Source organism: Stegodyphus dumicola, chromosome 6 (genome assembly GCF_044657685.1).
Source record: "Stegodyphus dumicola isolate Sdum_Otavi_A_Nest chromosome 6, ASM4465768v1".
NCBI lineage: Eukaryota > Metazoa > Arthropoda > Arachnida > Araneae > Eresidae > Stegodyphus > Stegodyphus dumicola.
This window is the reverse complement of record NC_140773.1, coordinates 93,825,282-93,847,440: the sequence shown is the minus strand read 5'-3', so window position 1 is coordinate 93,847,440 and position 22,159 is coordinate 93,825,282. Positions and strand designations below refer to the sequence as shown.

Sequence of the window (22,159 nt, the reverse complement as noted above, 5' to 3'; positions counted from 1 at the left end):
AATCAAAATTTTAATTTGTAATTATTCAAAATTTGAGCTACACAAGTTTGGTTATATTCTTTTTTTGGCTATTAATTCTAGTGTAATATATTTTGGCTTTCCGAGTTTACGCGAACTGCGTCGTCAATCTTGTACACGCAAACAATGGATAGGTGATTTTTTCACGTAATAAACTCAGTTTTTCATGTCAAAAATTAATTTGATTTCTTAGTATTTAATATTAGTTACAGAAAAATTAGCTCTTTAATTTGACATAACTTTCGTTTTTCTAACTTTAATTGCATTTCAGTTATGAGCTTTAATTAGTAAATTTTTCTTCGTTTGCTTGTGATTTAGTTAAAGGGGGATGAAATGCCCTCTTTCCGGTTGAAAAGTCACTTTTTGAGAGTTTCAGCGTTCTTTCGTTGGGACCCCTTGCAGGGTTGTTGAAATTCCTAATTTTTCCCTGCCACAGGTGGTGTTTATTTGGCGAGGGTTTGGCGACTTAGAATTTCCGTTGACGTTTCAAAGTAGTGGATTTGGCGAGTTTGATAACATGAGGGTATGTTGTTGCAACTATTTTAACTTTCGGCGAAGAGTGGGTTGTGCCAACTTGCAATCCGGCGTCCCCCCTTTTAACGGGTTGTTTTGGGGGACAAGCACACTTTTTTGACACGTCTTCTGCTTTCTTTTGAATTCCTTTCGGTGCTGCGCGCATCGGCAGCAGATTCTGCCGAGAAAATGCTTTTCTTAACGGATAATGTTACGGGCCTCGTGCCTCCGCGCCTTGAGCGCGGGCCCTGGTTTACGGGTATCTTTGTCTATACCTGGGTCTTCGTAGCTGCATCATATTTTTTTTGGGTGTATGCGTTTACATTAAAGTTCTCAAGAAATTTAATGCTGAAAATCGTCGTCTAGAAAGATGTCTCTACTGTCTCTACCTAGTTCTTTACCATAGAAATGCTTCATTTGTTTTTTTGGCTTCATCCAACACCCGCTTCTTCTTTGAACTTAGAAGTCGGACTAGCCTATTCCACCGACTGATTCCTGAGCTGAAAATTTTCTCCTTGCTGACAGCTGTCGTCTCAAAGTCCTGGACTGTATTTCAAATTTCATCCAAGATGGGATCTTCCTTGTTTATCCTGAATCAATTAGAAAACCTCCTCGGCTCTCGTGATAACCTCCATATAATCGACGAACTCTCTTATCCTGCTACTCGCTGCCGGCTTTACTCCTGAACTTCCAGGGACAACTTTGTTTCGGATGGTTAGATTTTGCCTTCTACTCAGCAACTGCTTACCTCAGATAAGTTATTTTTTTATGTTTTCTTTCCCGGTTAGATAAAGTATAATGAATTCTGCAGTTAAATGATTGAATTAATTGATGAGTTGAGCATTAAATTTTTTTTTGTAGTAGACCAAGTTAACCTAACTCTATAGAAATCATTTTTTTGTGTGTGTCGATTAAGTAAAGTATTAAATTGACGAAGGATTTAATTTTTTTGTTATGGTAACTTAACTTAATTGTAAAGGAAAAATAAGTTCTTGTAATTATGTAATTCAACTTTGGAGTGCCTGCTTGGTGAGGATTGATTTGTAATATCTTTGTTTGAGCCTCTCTGCTACTCTCAGGGATTAACTTTTGGTAGGATCGTAATAGTGTAATGACCTAACATTTATCCGGTTAAACACTACTTTAATAAACAAATGAAAAAAGGACGCTGGACTGCCAAGTTGGCACAACCCACTCTTCGCCGAAAGTTAAAATAGTTGCAACAACAAAATACCCTCATGTTATCAAACTCGCCAAATCCACTACTTTGAAACCTCAACGGAAATTCTAAGTCGCCAAACTCTCGCCAAATAAACACCACCTGTGGCAGGGAAAAATTAGGAATTTCAACAACCCTGCAAGGGGTCCCAATGAAAGAACGCTGAAACTCGCAAAAAGTGACTTTTCAACCGGAAAGAGGGCATTTCATCCCCCTTTAACTAAATCACAAGCAAACGAAGAAAAATTTACTAATTAAAGCTCATAACTGAAATGCAATTAAAGTTAGAAAAACGAAAGTTATGTCAAATTAAAGAGCTAATTTTTCTGCAACTAATGATATTAAATCCTAAGAAATCAAATTAATCTTTGACATGAAAAACTGAGTTTATTACGTGAAAAAAATCACCTATCCATTGTTTGCGTGTACAAGATTGACGACGCAGTTCGCGTAAACTCGGAAAGCCAAAATATATTACACTAGAATTAATAGGCCAATAAAGAATATAACCAAACATGTGTAGCTCAAATTTTGAATAATTACAAATTAAAATTTTGATTTTTATGAATCACTTAATTAAATTAAATTCGCTACACAACATCTCTCGTATGATCGGGAAGAAATTTTTTTGGCGAAGCCAAAAAAATTTTAGGACCCACAGACAATGGAAAAGGTTTACATAAGTTACTAAATACGAAGAGAAAAAAAATCTGAGTACATAACTGTACCACATGTTAATCACAAAGAAGGATGCATATACCAATTTACAATTAATCCTACCATGAGTCATAGTTAGCAAATATAAATCCTACCAAAATTGGTTAGCAAAATCAAATCCTACCAAATCATTGGTTAGCAAATCCAATGTCCTATCATAATTGTATGGTTATCAGTATTAGTGAACCGAGTAAGAGGGTCAAGAAGTGTCCCTGGCACACAACAAGCATACATCAAAACAAAATAAAAGTGTTGTCAAACACGTGACACGCCCTAAAATAAAATGTGAAAAGTAAAATGTAAAATCACGAAACCCCCCAAAGGCAAATCAAGTGAGAAGTGTGTAAAAAAATATATGTAAATAAACAAACACCACTGAGTATACGAGTGTTTAAAGCAAAACAATTCAAGAGCTACTGGCGCTTGACACAAAATGTAAACAAACTAGTTCTTGCAATCACCCATTGAAGTGACAATATCAACTCAAAAGTACGCTTAAGGAAGTGTGTACCGTATAAATCCTAAGTTTCCCTAACACACAGAATTTCACTTCCCTAAGAACTGCCACCCCACCAATACGAGAGGGCAAACGAGTAAACACCGCGACTGTACAGCGCAGACTAAACTACTAATAAATCCTTGGCATAAGAAAACTAAAACGAGTTGCACTAAGAAGAACAGAAGACAATCACCACGAAGTGTTGGCTGGAAAACTATCTAGTCAAAAATTCTAACCGAAACAAATCCTGACTACCATGGCTAAGGGATTTCAAGAGAGAAAAATTTTGAACTTAAGAAGAGGAGAAAAGCGGGGACCAGCCCAGCAAAACCTCAAAAAAAAAAAAAAAAAAAAAAAAAAAGGCTATTGAGACTAGAAAGTTCCAAGCCAAGACAACTTGATCACAACTTCACATGCCAAAACATGTAAAATCCAAATGCAACACTCGACCAATGATAAGCCAAGAAGACTACACAACTATACTAATCGATTATAAAATTTAGCTACAAGAATACAATTACCAGAAACAAATAATAATTTAACCAGAATTGTATACAAAACACACTATTTCTCAAAATATTTCATTTCACTTTTGCGACACAAAACCATGTGTATCTCTAGGCCTTAGATGGTAACGTGAATCGTGTGACGAGTTCTTTACATTATCTGTCAAAATTGAGTCATCCTTTTGAAGTGTGGGAAAAATAATTCTCTCTGGTACCTTCGTGAGTTTGTCCACGTGTATCGTCTGAATCCGATCAGGATTTGTAATTGAAGAGATTTTATAGTTGACTTTAGTCACCTTCTCAATAACCCTGAAAGGTCCCAGATTCAATTTAGAGTTTTCTAGCCATACCTGGCTGAACTACTGGAGTGTATAAATACACTAAATCTCCCACTTTTATGTCCTTATCATGAGAATTCTTTCCACGTAAATTTTCTTGCTTATCAGCAGCCTCTGTTAAATTCTGATTGACTAATTTAAACGCCTTTTGTAATCTCAAAACCAAATCTTTAGAATAATTGTTTGTGTCATCATAAGTTCTAAAATTGGTTTGCAATAATAAATCAATTGGTAAGCACAAGTCCCTGCCATATAAAATAAAAGCTGGACATTCCTGAAGTGCACTATGACGACCAGTTCTGTGTGCCAATAAGGCAAAAGGCAGATATCTATCCCAATCCTCCTGAGTTTGAGAAACTAAGTGGCTAAGTGAATTAATTAAAGTGGCATTTAATCTTTCTACTACACCATCAGACTGTGGATAACTCGTAGTAGTATGTTTAGTAATCTCAATTTCTTATAAACTTCCATTATAGCTTGAGAAATAAAATTAGTACCTTTATCTGTAACAATGTGTTGAGGTATACCATGAGTTGAAATAAATTGTTCTAATTTCTCAATTATGGAGATGGATGTGCTGTCCTGCAAAGGATAAGCTTCAGGCCCTCGTGAAAAATAGTCAGTTACGACCAAAATATATCTGTTGCCTGCCGTAGTAACTGGAAGAGGACCCACTATATCCATCGCAATTCGCTCAATGGGACGGGTAGCCATAGGCAATCTCATAAGGGGAGCCTTATGAGCAGGTCTATGACCCCTCCTCTGGATACAGGAGTGACAGAACTTAATGTAATTGTGTACCTGTTTATGCATACCCTTTCAGAAAAAAAGACTTTTGAACCCTAAGAAGTGTTCTGTGATAGCCTGAGTGTGCAGCAGTAGGAGAATCATGATGCTCCTGCAAAATTCTTAATACTAGTGTTTTAGGAACAACTAGTCTATCTTGTTTCTGCCAACGTGACTTGGGTTTCTTGTATTTGCAATACAAAACATCTTCCTTTACAACAAATATCTGAGAATTAAGTGTAGGAGACTTATTATTCTTAAGATCATTTACAATCTGTTGGCAAGAAGGATCAGAAGCTTGTTCTTTTTTGAATAATTCCAACAATTCAGGAGTAATGGAAGTTTGAATTAACTGTGTAACATTTACAGCTCTAGATAAATAGTCTGCTGTTAAATTTAATCTACCTGGTTTGTGAACAATCTTATAATCAAACTGGGATAAACCCATAATCCAACGTGCACGTCTAGAAGTGGGATCTTTAAGTTTTAAAACATGTGATAATGAAGCTTGATCAGAATATACTGTAAATGGTTTACCAAGAAGATATTGTCTAAAATGTGCTGTGGCCCAAACAACTGCCAAAATTTCCCTCTCTATAGTACTATAACGTGTTTCAGGACCTTTTAATTTTCTACTAGAATAACAAATTGCATGTTGGAAACCGTTAGAATCTTTTTGACACAAGACAGCACCCAGTGCATAATTAGAAGCATCTGTACACAAGGAAAAAGGTTTAAGAAAATTAGGTAAAGCCAAAATGGGTTCATTCAGAAGTTCAGCTTTTAGAATATCAAAAGCATGCTGAGCTTCATGTGACCAATAAAATGGAACTTTAGTGAGCTGAGTTAAAGGAAGTGCCTTTTGGGCAAAATTTGGAATGAACCTTCTGTAAAAGCCAATAAGGCCTAAAAATCGCCTAACTTCTTTCCTATTTTTAGGTGCAATAAAACTCTGAATGGTCTTTAAAATTTTTATCAGGCTGTATAATACCCTTGGTAACTTTATATCCCAAATACGTAATTTGTTCTTTCAGAAAATGACATTTAGAAGGTTTAAGTTTTAAATTATGCTGTTTTAGTCTATCAAAAACTAACTTCAATTTTTCCAAATGTTCATCAAACGTTTTAGAAGCAATGACAACATCATCAATGTAAATCCCTATTTTTAATGGTGAAAGATTGGCCAAAACTATAGACATCAACCTTTGAAAGGAACTAGGAGCATTTCGCATGCCAAAAGGTGTTCGTAACCACTCATAGTGCCCAGAAGGAGTCGAGAAACCACTTTTGAAGGTGTCATCAGGATGAATTTTCATCTGGAAAAACCCTGAAGTTAACTGGAAAAACCCTGAAGTTAAATCATGTGTGGAAAAATAATTCGAATCTCCTAACTGTTCTATCAATTCAATCATGGAAGGCAGAGGAAAACTGTCTTCAATCGTTTTCTCATTCAACTTGCGGAAGTCAGTGACTAAACGGTAGGTGTTATCCGCTTTCTTAACAAATAAAACAGGAGCACTGTAAGGGCTGTCACTTTCTTGAATGATGTTGGCTTCAAGCAGCTCTGCCACCTGTCTATCTAATTCATCCCTGAGATGGTAAGGTACTTTGTAAGGCTTTTGCCTAACAGGAATATTATCACGCAAGTTGATGTGCAAGATGGTGTCACACCCTGTTAACTCAGTGACTGAGGCAGCACAGATGTTACTATACTGATTGAGAAGGCGTGATAAATGTTGCTGCTCAGGTAAATGTGTAAGATCAAATTCACCACGCCAAGACTCGAAATCCTCACCTGTTTCTATGGTGGTATTGTTTACACGTTCAGAGTTATATGTGATGACATTCACAGGTTGGGCACTGGCCAATTTCATTCCTTTATTGAGATGTAGTGTATTCGGTGAAAAATTTGCAATTTTGACATAAAATTCGTTAGATGAAGAAGTCTGATTAACTGACCTGGCTATGGAAAATTGACTTTGAGCATGTTCTAATAAAGGTTCGATTAAGAGAGTATCGGTAGTAAAATTTTCAGAACGAGCAGTGAGCTTAATGATATTTTCAGAAAAGGTGGTAATTTATGTTTGGTTACAGAGTAACAAAATGACTGAGAAACTGAAGTTGAGAAAACATTACTGTTCATAGCACTAGGCTGACTTAGATTCCATTTAAGAATTACATTTGATCCTAAGAGTTAAGTGGAGAAATCCAAATGCATATTGTGGTCTACAAGAAATTTAGTTCCTAATAAAGCACCATACTGAGATGAAAGAGGTGTGTCAGTAATTAAAAATTCAATTTTAAAATATTGTTGTTGAAATTCTATTGTTAAATTCATTTTCTTATTTATTTTTACTTTTTCTGCAGCAATACCCTTTAAATATATGTTACATGAATCCAATGAGATTTTATTTCCAAAACATTTAATGTATTTAGCTTCTATGATGTTTACAGTTGCCCCCGAGTCCAATAAAAACTTTACTTTATTCCCCAAAATAGATCCCTCAACAATAGGCAAAGACGCCTCACTAGTGGATACTGTAAAAACCGATGGCACCTCTAAAAGGGTTTTAGGAGACGAAACGGAGACTGGTTTCTCCCCACCCTGAATTAGTTTAAATTAAAACTTGGTGCTTGGGGATTCAAAGCATTTGTAGCCACACTTGTGGTATTAGGAGTACTCAAAACAGCTGGTGTGGTGTTATTAGGATGTCTCCTGGCTGTTTGGTTATTTCTAAATCTGTGTTGACCCTGTCTAGAGTGCTGATTAGGCACAATATTCGTATAGCAGTCCCTGCTAACATGCCGTAATCTGTTGCATCTGTAACAACGAGGCTGTATGTGTCTTGAACGAGTACCTTGTGATATTAAACTCTGCACCTGTGTTTGGAGAGAGCCCATCATTTTTGTAAGCTGAGCTAAATTTTCCTGCTGCATCTTAATAGCTGTAGTGAAGTCTGAGTTGGTTACTGATGGTGCTGTAACTGACTTCTAGACTGCTGGCTTAGCAGCATTCACTGCTCTAACCTCAGCTGTTGCAAAATCACTACTAGCATGGCTCTTAGCCCACATATCTTCCTCAATAATTGCATGCTGTTTAGCAGATGCAAAAGTTTTGTGATTCTGTGGCAGCAACAAGCGTCGCAAATGCAACTGCAATCCTTCGATAAACACTGACAGAAGTAAATCCTGCCTCTGTGCTTCTGCTGCAGGGTCACTGCTTCTTTCCACTGGTACAGGTTTGTACGAAAGAGCCTCTATACGTGCTGCAAATTGTCGCACTGACTCGTGTGGTTTCTGAAAAGCCTGAATAAGAGCACGGATGTTAGAGTGCAAATTGTGCACTGAACTGAACCCCTCTTTCAACGCTTTCACGACATACTCAAGACTGGCTTCTTTCTTTAATCTAGGATTATTCCTAATTAATTCTGCAGCCTCACCTGCCACCTTGACTCTGATCACTGTTAACTTGTCTTCATCTGACCAACCCACATGAGTGGCAATGAGATCAATCCTATCTAAGAAGTCATTCAGACTAATTCCCTTGTCTGCACCTGAGCACAGAGGAACAGAATCCAGAGGATCAGAACCAAAAACTGATAGAGCCATTACTTCTTCACTCTCCTCCTAGTCTATTGCACTATTACTAGCCGCTCTGGCTGCTCGTTTTGACACTTTCTTTGGCATTTTAAACTGCGATCAGCAATTGCCAGCACATAAAGTAGGGATGTATCCCAATGTGTGATTAACACGCGTGCCTTTTAACCTTATGTTGCAAACATACAGTTGCAAAAGTGTGAAACAGTAATCCTCAAAATCAATATGTAAACATGCAATACAAAATTTTGCACAAAAGAAAATACTTAACTAAACAGGTACTGCGTGAAAATGTTTGTGTTGGATACAATAGTTTAAAAGTCCAAATGTGTATCAGTAGTACATATCTAGTATGCAACCTCAAACAATAAGTATAAAATAAGCACAGTAATACGACCACTGTATAGGCCTGTCACTGTAACTAACTAACGAGTAGGGTTTCAGCAAAAAGCCTAGACATGTGGAAGAAAACTTTCAGATAAATATGCAATAGTACACATGACAATCACCAGTCTCAAGTCAAAATTAAGTTCCACTATAAGCGCAAGCCAAAAGTGATGCAAAAATAAACAGCACAACAAAAATTGTTAAGTGCTAAATTTGGTTCGAAGGGTCACGGCACCAATAAATGTTATGGTTTTTTTTATTTTTACCTTCTAAATTTTCCTACGTTACCAAAATGTATCCTACAATTGACCATAACACCAGAATACTCTTTCCTACCATAACATACCAGTATCAATAACCTGTTCTAATTGCGTTGTGTTTATTCGGAATAACCCTAAAATCCATTTGAGAAAAGACTGGTACAAATCATGAGCACACAAAATAAATTTAACCATTGAATGATCTAGAAAAACTTATTTATTTATTTAACTCTTATTGTAATTAATATATATATCTATTTACTTGGAAAATCAAAATATATTCAACACTGCAGTACTATTGTTTTACAAATCAAACTATTACTGAGTAATTATTTCTTAACATTAGTCTTTAGAATTTCTATTATAGTTACTATAGCAATCATGTAAACATACCAGAAATAAACTATAAATTAATGAACAGTACACTCCCCGGGGAGAAAAAAGTATAAATTTTAACAAGTTACACCTTCAACTTCACACAGAATAATCAATACAGAAGACATATTATTGCACTCAATACCATCCAACAAAAATAAAATAGTTATTGCACATAATTTTCATTTTTTTTCATTTGTTTATTAAAGTAGTGTTTAACCGGATAAATGTTAGGTAATTACACTATTACGATCCTACAAAATGTTAATCCCTGATAGTAGCAGAGAGGCTCAAACAAAGATATTACAAATCAATCCTCATCAAGCAGGCACTCCAAAGTTGAATTACATAATTACAAGAACTTATTTTCCTTTACAATTAAGTTAAGTTACCATAATAAAATCCTTCGTCAATTTAATACTTTACTTAATCGACACACACACAAAAAAAAAAATGATTTCTATAGAGTTAGGTTAACTTGGTCTACTACAAAAAAATTTAATGCTCAACTCAATTAATTCAATCATTTAACTGCAGAATTCATTATACTTTATCTAACCGGGAAAGAAAACATAAAAAAATAACTTATCTGAGGTAAGCAGTTGCTGAGTAGCAGGCAAAATCTAACCATCCGAAACAAAGTTGTCCCTGGAAGTTCAGGAGTAAAGCCGGCAGCGAGTAGCAGGATAAGAGAGTTCGTCGATTATATGGAGGTTATCACGAGAGCCGAGGAGGTTTTCTAATTGATTCAGGATAAACAAGGAAGATCCCATCTTGGATGAAATTTGAAATACAGTCCAGGACTTTGAGACGACAGCTGTCAGCAAGGAGAAAATTTTCAGCTCAGGAATCAGTCGGTGGAATAGGCTAGTCCGACTTCTAAGTTCAAAGAAGAAGCGGGTGTTGGATGAAGCCAAAAAAACAAATGAAGCATTTCTATGGTAAAGAACTAGGTAGAGACAGTAGAGACATCTTTCTAGACGACGATTTTCAGCATTAAATTTCTTGAGAACTTTAATGTAAACGCATACACCCAAAAAAATATGATGCAGCTACGAAGACCCAGGTATAGACAAAGATACCCGTAAACCAGGGCCCGCGCTCAAGGCGCGGAGGCACGAGGCCCGTAACATTATCGGTTAAGAAAAGCATTTTCTCGGCAGAATCTGCTGCCGATGCGCGCAGCACCGAAAGGAATTCAAATGAAAGCAGAAGACGTGTCAAAAAAGTGTGCTCGTCCCCGAAAACAACCCGTTAAAATGGAGGACGCCGGACTGCCAAGTTGGAACAACCCATTCTTCGCCGAAAGTTAAAATAGTTGCAACAACAACATACCCTCATGTTATCAAATTCGCCAAATCCACTACTTTGAAACGTCAACGGAAATTCTAAGTCGCCAAACCCTCGCCAAATAAACACCACCTGTGGCAGGGAAAAATTAGGAATTTCAACAACCCTGCAAGGGGTCCCAACGAAAGAACGCTGAAACTCTCAAAAAGTGACTTTTCAACCGGAAAGAGGGCATTTCATCCCCCTTTAACTAAATCACAAGCAAACGAAGAAAAATTTACTAATTAAAGCTCATAACTGAAATGCAATTAAAGTTAGAAAAACGAAAGTTATGTCAAATTAAAGAGCTAATTTTTCTGCAACTAATGATATTAAATACTAAGAAATCAAATTAATTTTTGACATGAAAAACTGAGTTTATTACGTGAAAAAAATCACCTATCCATTGTTTGCGTGTACAAGATTGACGACGCAGTTCGCGTAAACTCGGAAAGCCAAAATATATTACACTAGAATTAATAGGCCAGAAAAGAATATAACCAAACTTGTGTAGCTCAAATTTTGAATAATTACAAATTAAAATTTTGATTTTTATGAATCACTTAATTAAATTAAATTCGCTACACAACAGCAGTATGCTTTATTGAAGACTTTATAAGCGAAAATTATTACCATCATAACTCTTTAAATTCTGTTTTGTACTATTTTAGATTACAATAATTAGTTTTTTTTATTCTAAAAATTATTCTTAAACCAACGCTTTCTGAAATTCTTTAAAGGGGATTTCTAGAGATGCAGTTCGGTATCAGATACATAAATTATTATTAAATAAGTGTTTTTCCATGGATCGCGATGCATCGTTTTGTTATTTTCATGGATGTAAATGTCATCAACAATCAAGTAGTAAATAATAAATTAAAGATGAAAATTATGGAGTATTGTTTACGTTGTTCGTTTTCTCCATGATGAGTGAGAAAAGAGGTATTTATTGCAGAAATAACATTTCTACAATTTGCTTCATTTAATTTGTGACGAAATATACTCATTTCACGTGCCCTATTGCTGGGTTGCTTCCTTTAAGGCAATGGCTGGTTACTGCTTGTTTAGAAGTTCCCTTGATGAGAAAGAGCGTTATCTCATAGGTTGATTTCGAGAGCTCGCAACAATGTAATTAAGTTTCCACATAATTAATCATAGAATTCAAGTTACATAAATTCAGTGTCTCTTGAAACTATGCAGTATACAACCCAATTACGTCATTACAGAATCTGATCAGTTAAAATAGCTTGCATCAATTAATTTTAAAATACATTAATATTACTCATAATTAATCATGATTGTTTATTTACGATACTTCAACTTTTATTTAAAGAATATTTTTTAAATATGATTTTTTTTTGTAATTCTGTAGTTAAGGAGAAAGAATTATATTAGCTTAAAACTTAAGAAACTGTTTAATATTTTTACTGCGAGATCATTTGGATGGCTCTTAACATATCTTGGAATTAGCAGCAAATTATAATTGGAGATATCATGCACAGTCCTCGTTTTTAACGTAATTTAAAAAAATAAAAAAACGAAGTAATGAAACGTGAGTAGGTGGCTTTAAATATTATAATAAATTAAATAAAATTTTATCATCAAGCTCCGAAATTCTCTTAAATGTTACATCTTTGTTGTTATGGGTGCTTCATTTCTGAATAATAAAGCAAATATAAATTACAATCAATTAAATAACAAAATAAATATCGCAGTTTTAAACTTCAAGTGCTTTAGTCTGTTTAACTGGATATCTTAAGCCACAAAGGAAACTGATTTCACGAATCTGACATATATCAATTGAATTACGTCTGATATATAGCCTAGTACTTTGGTGTTTAATAATTACGAAATAAACGGAAAAATTAGCGCATTTGGTGAAAAAAACAGGTATCCTCAAAATCTGCATACCTAACGGGCGAGCGCAGTTGGAAGTTAGCTTGGAGAAAAAGTCCTTTTTTCAACAAACGAACGTGTTACGTATGAAAACGGGCTGTTTTGTTTAGAGACACGATATCCTCTTTACCAGCTGCGGAAGGAAACGTGAAGACAGAAGTAGTCCGAGCTCAGCATGTCATTCATTCTGTCATTGGCAACCCGTGAATAGGTTTTATAGTATAGAAAAGGAATCCAGTTAGAGGCTCTCCAAGAATAGAAATCACTCAGGATGATCGCTTTCTGTGTCTTTAAGCATTGTTCCACAAATTAGTCCAACTTGCTTCGCAACTTGCAACGCCGACAAGAAAGATGAATCTCCATGAATGGTTTATAAACCGTTGCATAAATCATATATGCAAGATTAATGAGCTGCATCCCATAGTTGTGCATACTCGTGCAGAAGTGTTAATTTAAGCTGCTCTCGCGATTACCTCATCTGGATTGCATATCGGGATCTTACTTATCAGATATCTATGATCTACAAAAGAATTCTCGACGGTTACTGATTTGGAGAACTCCTGGAAACTGTTGACACTCCTATAACACCTAGTAGCCAGCCACTCACAGAAACGGTAGTTTGATTGTTTGGACAGGGACTGCTATACACAAGGAAAATTGGTCTTCTATACTGTGATTACAGGAAGGTACAGAGATCCCATCCTTGATCAGTATATTCTCTCAGCTATTGTGGTCATATATTTGATGCCATTTTTACGAAGACGAAGCACGTGTTCACAGAGCTTACATTAAAAATAATTGTCGTTCACTGCTTAGAGACTGAAGTCCGCTTGTAAGGAAGAGCCATCGAGATCGCCCGAATTGAATCCAACTGAGCATGTATGACACATGATTTGGAGACGTTTAATTTTACATTACTCTTCCTCGAACCTTTACAGTCTAAGACTGTCTGCACCGTATACAGATAATCCGAACCGCCACAAATGACCTTCCTATTGAGATGAGGTGATGGAGAAATGTCTTCAACCGATGTCATTTCATTTCATACTGCTACCCTTCGACTTGAGAAACAGTTTTATCCCTAATAACATCAGGCTTTTGTTTATCAATACTATTAAATTATTTAGTGGTAATAGATTTTGCATATCTTCGCAGTGGTGTGTTTTGTTATACCTCCTCATATATGGAAGTTTCAATCAATGCGATTAAATATTTTTTATCCGCTTTACTTTCGTTTTCATATTGCTTAATTTTTAGATCTGTAACTGAACCATGTAAGATAGTTCATTTTTCACTCACATGGCTCGGTTTCAATTAATTGAACCATGTGAGATTACAGCATACAGCTTGAATTTTGTTTTTTTAATGCGTGTAATGAGGGAAAAATAATTAAAATTATCTAGCCAGGTTAAATATTTTGTTGCGTTTTATTAGACACTCATAAATTAATCAGCTGCTATGCCGTAATAGTAAATGCTGGTTGTAGTATAAAAATATATCTCATATTTGCTCATCTTCCGTTAATATGACAAACCATGTAACTCAATGTGTCCTGGTTTGAACAGATCTCTAAATGTGATAACGTATTCTCTACCTTACATGATTCTTTGCGTGATTATGTAAAAATGAATTACCGAATTTCATATGGAACATTTATTTCGAATGTAGTAGTTTACTACCGTCTTATTAATGTTTTGTGTCAAAGAGGAAACTATATTATATCACAATATAAAATACATTTCATGGCATAAAATCATTTATATGTCATGAAAAACCAAGTTAAAATTTTTTCAGATCGCAACGGATCAAAAGATACTAATTTTAGTCATTCAGAGAAATTTTTAAATCAGACAGTATAGCATTTCCAAAATTCGTCAAAGCAGAAACTGAAAGAATTTACTGTTTCACTCAGATTTTTTGTAGCAATATATACGGAGAGTCAAATTTTGGATGAGAGATATTAATTCAATTAGTTATCAATGAAATAATTTAAATGAAATACCTCCACTGTTGAAAATTATATTGCGTATGTAAATTCAGCTTTATATTATTTTACTACCTGCGAGTGGTGGAAGTTTGATTGCACGCACATGTGGTGACTTCTGTTTAAATTCGAATTTAATAAAACGGTTCATTTAAAACATTTACATGACTGTCGTGTTTATATAGAGCGATAAGTCGCTTGTCAGTCTAATATGATCTGAAAGATAGTTTAGTTAAAATTACACAATTATTTCCCTACATGTTTTAAGAAAAATATACCTAATATTATTTTTGAGAAAAATTGAGCTGTGATATTCATATGAAAATTTTCATTTAATAGTGTCATTGATAGATAGATAAACATCCTTTGTTGCGCAATTAATAAATATCTAACTTATTTTGTACTGAATGAGGAAGAATCTTCAGTCTCTCTCGTGATATCTCAATTTCACATTTTATTGAACTAAAGTAGAGAGTCACAGATTAAACACTGTCTCCTTCAGTATACACTCACTTCCAAAAGTTAAGCACGGAGAGGAAAATGCTAATTTCCGAAAGCCAATCAGAATTGAAGAGGCTGCAATTCACTGCAGAGGTTTTAGAAATATGTTTAATACCTTTTTTACCCCCCGACAAAAAACATCCCATCCAATTCATCATTAAATTTCACATGTACTAATTCGTAACCAATGTTTTAGATACACTCAACTTCCAAAAGTTAAGCACGGAGAGGAAAATGCTAATTTCCGAAAGCCAATCAGAATTGAAGAGGCTGCAATTCACTGCAGAGGTAGATGGGAGTATGCAAATATGTTAGGTAACAGCCAATCGCGCTTTCATGTCAAGAAATATGCAAAAAAAGCAGTCTTATAAGAAGCCAGCTTTATGAAGGGTTACAGAAGTTTATTGTAAGTACTGATAGAAGGTGTTTAAAAATTTCTTACAATTTCTTTTCAAGACATACGTGTTTCTATGACTTCCAGAAGACGAATGGAAGATTCTGAGCGCTGGCGTGCTGTGGGGTGCATTGAATCAGAACAATTGATCACAGATGTTGCTCTTTTCTTTACCATTCATAATTCTGTAATTTCACGCTTATGGAAACAATTCCAAACCACACAGACAGGTGTCCGAAGACACGTAGCCGGTTGCCAAGGGTTACAACCCCCGCGGAAGATGGATATATTGCTATTGTAGACAAGCGGAATCGCAGAGTGACCTCCACACGTGTGACATCTATGATTACAGCGTCCATTGGTAAAGCGATATCTGCAGCTACTGTACGCTGACGATTACATATGAGTGAAATGTACACCTGAGTACCTCGAGTTTTTGTTCCTCTATCCGTCCAATCAAGAGGGGCACGATTACTGTGGTTCCGGGAACATGTCGATTGGAATGTGTCTGACTGGAGCAATGTTATGTTTATTGATGAGTAAAGATTTGCTCTGGAGCCAGATGACAAGCGTATAAGGATATGGGTGAACAACGAACACGCAATCAGTCCCAATACATCACCGAACATCACGCATTCCGAGGCGGAAGCATTATGGTGTGGGCAGGGATTTCATTAGGATACTGCACCGATCTGCACATCTTTAAACGGGGTTCTTTGCCGTCTGTCCGGTGTCTAGATGAAGTACTAGAAACCATTGTGAGATTCTATGCTTGCAGCAGTTGGCCCTACTTTTGTTTTAATGGACGATAACGCACGTCCCCATAGAGCTGACATCGTCGATGACTACCTGGAGAGTGAAGGTATTGTGCGTATGGCGTGGCCAGCATATTCGCCGAACCTTAATCCGATTAAAATCTTTGGGATGCTCTCGGCCGTGCTGTATCTTCACGTTTCCCACCTCAGGCAACTCTTATTGAGCTGGAAACTGCTCTACAAGAAGAATGGCGATTGCTTAATTCTGCGGTGGTTCACCACCTAATTGAGAGCATGGTCACAAGGTGTAAACTTTTTATACAGATGAGGGGGGATCACATACCCTATTAATGTCCTTTTCTTCATTTTATGCCGTTTGTTTTCACTTTATACATAATTCTGTTTAAGTCTCCAGCAAGTCATTATCGGATAACTTACAAAAATTTAATATTGTTTTCATTTCTGTATGTAATTATTGATTTTGTTTTATGCATAAATATATATGCCGCTTTCCCGCCGAATTTTGTGTCAATCAAAGCAGTATTTTTTGAATTTTTTTGCATTTTACATCTTTGTGCTTAACGTTTGGAAGTGAGTGTATAAACGTGAATATAAGGATCATGAACGACTAGCAAACCTATTCGAATATGGACAACCTTACGCGGACTATATGCCTAAAGGAAGAACAACAAGACATTTTATACGTGTTCCTGCAAATGAATGCAACTACATGGGCTGGAATTTCAGCTGAAAACCCCCATATTAGTCAAGGGGTGGTAGTCCAAAAAATCACCTTGAAGATGATGTAAGACTCGTGTTCTCAGCAAATTCACTTGCTGAGCACACGAGTCCTACACTGGGTTCACACGGACTTTTCAAGATTCTCTTTTACCTCACTTTCGAACCAGGCCTGAGAAGCAACCATTCCCTTTTCTCGGTGTTACTTGTGAGACGTGACCTATTCACCTGGAAATCTAATTAGTCGTCAGATTGCTCCTGCCAGTACTACGCGGCTGCACGTCACAGAGGGCATTACGCAGCACACGAGCACTGCCGAGCTACTGGTAACGGCTCAAGGACTAAAGCCGATCCCTCGGATCTTACGCAATGAAACGATCGTCCCTGGGTTCTGAAACCGCCAAGCTCGTGCTTTTATACCCTCGTGGCCGAGACTGCCTGGGTACAGATCTTAGCCAGTAGCTTCACAGGATTTCCTGCATCAACATCCAGGGGTTGTCTATGGGAATGCTTGCTTTCGTAGAGGACTTTTTATAAGGGACACCGGTTCGTATTCATGTTACAAATAGTAAAATCCATGAAAATCAACCATGTAGACAAGACAATTTGTTCGCTTCCTATGGAACCCGGGTTGAACTTTTAGTATTCAGCAGACACTTGGGCACTGATGGGGCTTAAATTATTAACGTAATCTTAATCTTGGGTAAATTTGTAGTCTGAATCTGTAGTTTTGAAATATTCCACTTAAATTAAAGATTATTAAGTTACACTAATGTAGTGAATCTATAAACTGTAAAACACCCTTCTAGCATAAAATTAAGTTTTCCTCGGAGAAACATGTAAATTGTTAGTGTTTCGTACTTTTTCAGCCAAGATAAATTAATTCAAGCTAGTTCTCAGAAATGTTAACAATGTGGTTTTAATAGCAATTATTAGAGGGATAAATTCAGCAATATGTAATGGTAGCTGCCTTCATAATGTAAAAGAACGTAATATAAATGCTAAATAAGCCATATTTACGTTCATAGAGAGATTTTATTTGCATTCACACTTCAGAGTATATAAAACTCTATTTAGAAAGAGCGTATCTTTAATAAAATGCGCAAGTGCAATCAATTTAGGGAAATAATTGCTATAATATGGAAACGAGACAAGTTTTTATAGTGAGTTTCTAATAATTATTGTTAGCTTCGAAATACTGCCTTTGTCGATTAAGCGAATCCGTTACTTGCCAAGTAACCGAACTTACGTATTTTCTGCAATACCGATTTCAATCTAATTCTTTGAAAAATAAAATGCTCTGTTTTAATCGGTATGCTCCTGTCTTGATTTAGTGATCGTATTTATTTTAGAAAATAAATTTTTCTGACCCTATTCTTAGATTAAACATTTTACCCAACGCTTTCCCCTAAGGCTTAAGGAAATGCATTAGACTTCCGAGTAGCACAGGTAACATCGGAGACACGAGATCCATGGTTAATTCCAAATCATAATTCATCCTACGGAAGTTAAGAATAAACGGAGGTTAGAAGAACAGAATGCATTACAAGTTAAGGGAAACTTACTGTGAATGATTTGGCTACATTTTAAGCAGTTTAACGTGAAATGGAAGTTTATTTGGTTATATAAATTAAATCAACATTGAAAACAAGATAACGACACTGTAAAACAAAAAGAACAGTATTTTTGTTAATAAAGAATCAAGGGAAAAGAAAGATTTAAATTATTTTTATAATTTAACAATTTATTTTAATGATTATAAAGATATTTATATATATATAAAGTATCTTTAAATTATTTTTATAATTTAACAATTTATTTTAATGATTATAAAGATATTTATATATATATATAAAGTATCTTTAAATTATTTTTATAATTTAACAATTTATTTGAATGATTATAAAGATTGAAACAGGAGAATGCACGCATTTCAGAGTTAATACAATATCAAATTGTATTATTGTTTTTCTAAATAGCTGAGAATTAATATGTTTTCTCCATGTATTTCAATTTCCGAGGATCCGCGGTCGGTGTAAAATCGAATGTTAACATACGATGCCTATGTTCAAAACTGACTCACGGTAGCAGAGGTAATTTTTAGGGCATTTCAAAGTAGAGCGAAATGGAGCACTTCCAGCACGCGAATCTTTCTTAAAATAGGTTAAATAGTTTAGAACTATTGATTCTGCAGATGCTCCAGTTAATATGCAATTCAATTGACCCCCTCGGGTTAATTAGGGTGTGATGCACTTCAATTTGTCAAATAATTATTATTTACACATGATACCATTAAGTTATATAGAATTTATATAAACCTGCGCGGTCAGCCTCCGGTCTGTAATAAAATTAATATAGATAGAAAACTGGAAAAACATAATTAAATAATTAAACATCAAGTTAAAAAACAATAAGAAAAGTATATTTGATTTGTGATTAAAGCGATATCGTGATTAAAACGTAAGCAGGCATTAAATTATTGATAAATATTTTGTATTCAGAAAAATATGAAAACTCCCAACACAGGGAAACGATAAGCATGCAGACTCGTATGTAAGCAATATTGTCATACTTATTTTGAAATGCAAAATTTTTAGCTGCAACAGATTTATATATATATATATGTAAGAAAATATAAAGAATATGTAAAAGATTAAATTAGCAACGAAAATTAATGCCCTTCTGTATTTTAAAAATAGTAACCTCTATTTGCACTGCGTCATTTCGAGAAAAATCTATATCACACGACTCTTACATAATTATGATGATGTAAATGAAACTAAAACAGCCAATAGTAATTTTACAGCAATATTAACCATCCAATAGAAATGCATTGAGAAATAAAACTAACTCAGACTGAATAAAGATTTCACTCTGAACATAACACACTTGTTTCCACGCTTTGGCCTAGCTAGAGTGTTGTCCGTCTTCTGCTGCTTTCTTGCTACAAAGTTATCAAAAAGTGTAAACTTTTTCGAATAGGCACAATTAATGTGTCAACTTGACTGTGGCCACAACGTGTTTATTGAAATAAAAATTAAATATGCCTTGACTTCCAAATATCTTATTTCTTGTGAATCGGCGTTTCAGCGTTCTACGGTGTCAAATTTCTAGCTGTTCATTCTGGATACAACAACCTGCGTTCTACTACAGAATCTAATTTATATATATATATATATGTGTGTGTGTGTGAGTGAGTGTATATGTGTAAGCTAAAAAACTACTTAATGGTTACTTTATTATCATATTTCTATTGAAAGGATAATTAACCTGACATTTTTTTCCGAATTTCTGCTGTTCTTGTTCGTGCTGAATTATACATCTTTACTCTGACGTGCATTGTGGACAAAGGATCGCTTTTTTATTCACCGTCACATTCGGATTCTAGGGTACTATGAAATAAATAGATTTGCTTAAAATTTCAAATGTGTTGAAAATTCATTAAACGACTATTTAAATTTTTAATTGTGCTAATGTCTTATGTGTTCTGAAGACTTTGCCTCAGTTATAAGCAACTCTAAAACCCTCCATATGAACAAAATAGCAAAATTTTAAAAATTTATCTTTTGCCTCCCATTGGAAAGTAATTAAGGTATTGATCATATCGTTAGCTAATGCAATGAGAATTAAATGAAGCTTCAACATGTCAGATCCTTTCCGCCTTTGAATTTTTCCTATTGAAAAGATAACAGAAAATGCGTTGATTTTTTGTTCTTCATTGCATTGAATTAAATAAGAATTTGGAGGTTTAATGAATCTCGAAATCATGTAGATTAATTCTTCATTTCAAGAAATATACAAATTTACTTAATATTGGGATTCATATGCTATTGTTTTTCTTTTCTTGGTTAAATTCTCCCTTTTGTGAAATCTTTGTAACTCAAATTCTCTATTTCATAAAATCTTACTTAAGTACGAATATTTTTAATGGGCATAATACACCTTAAATGAGATTGTTTCTCCTTTTCTTTCTTCAATGTACGCTGAATCATTAGCATGTTTAATGTCTGCTTGAAATTTCTCATGATCTGTTAAAATATAGAATTGGATATGATGTATACATCTTAAATGCAAATGTAGCTGTAGAAACAAACATGGAAATCCTTAAATATGAATTGTACGTTTGCTGGAAATTTAATGAAGGATCTGCGAATAAGTGATACAATGTGATAACTGGTTAGATAGTAAGAGCACATGGGAGGATTTTAGCAAAAAATGACTTGGAAGAGATCTACCAGCTTAGTTTGGACAAAACAAACGTGGTAAACGTTTTCATCAGCAAGAAATTTTAAAATAGTTTTACCGATCTTTCGTACTGCCGGCCTTGACACCACAAAACCACAAGGGAAAAACATTTTAGCCCTTGGCATAATAAAATAGATACTGTTTATGTAAATATTTCGTCAATTAGAGTTAAAGAATAGCTGAAATAAGTGTAACTTTAATTTTAATCATTACTGAAGTTTTGTGATCGAAACCAAATCCTTAAATTTATTAAATAAATGTGCCTGTTGAAACATTGCTCAAGTATTAATATGTTTAGAGTGCATTAATATTTATAGTGACATCCTAACCTCGTAATCGTTGAAAATGCGAATTAAATCCTTAGTTTTATGCTTTCACACTGCTTAGATCTACATTTATAGTTATATAGCTGATTTAAACTATAATAAACTGACATACATGCGCCATTATGGAAGTCAGTCTTCAAATTTAAGAAAGTTAATGACAAATAGATTTGTATAAAATAAGAAAATACAATTAAAATCTGATTAAACTGCCAGTTATTTACTTTATATATGCAAATATCCATAATAAAATGTTTCGGGGATGGAGAAGAATGCTTGTAATTCTGCATTATCGTGTTCAAATAAACACGAGAGGTATAAATAATTTACCCAGTTTTTTTCAGCTAGAAAACATGCACGGAAGACATCAGTGACTCAAAAATGTTACGATTTCTGTTTTGCAAAGCACATATAGCAAAGCGGAGGAACGGTAAATTTAAACAAAATGATTTCAGTAAACATTTTGCATCAGTAAGTAAATACAAAAATAGTAAATGGAAACAAACAAAAAATACAGTAAGCTTTATGCAACAGCTTCATATACAAAATATGTTTTTTAAAAGAAGCATTTAATGCTCAGTTGTTAAATATAAACAAAGTATATATTAATTACACACAAGTGCAAATTTTATAGTTTGAGAGAGAATTCTGAAAAATATATTCAAAATTATTGGTTAGAATTACATGCTGTGTACGCGAATAGTGTAATGCCTAATGCAGTCAGTCGAATAAAGGATTTTGCAAGCATCTAATATTTCGGGTGTTATTTTTGTCGCTAC

The 22,159-nt window shown here is 34.8% G+C and overlaps 1 protein-coding gene across 1 annotated transcript in view; it reads right to left on the bottom strand.

Moving 5' to 3' along the window:
- LOC118198089 (uncharacterized) overlaps window positions 1–22,159 on the bottom strand; it is a 357,202-nt gene that overhangs the window by 287,467 nt on the left and 47,576 nt on the right. Inside the window, exons 5-6 of the mRNA XM_085819674.1 lie at window positions 8,037–8,150; window positions 6,131–6,472 (exon numbers count right to left, since the gene is read on the bottom strand). Coding sequence (XP_085675800.1) covers window positions 6,131–6,472; window positions 8,037–8,150 — 456 coding nt within the window. The remainder of the gene's footprint in view (window positions 1–6,130; window positions 6,473–8,036; window positions 8,151–22,159) is intronic.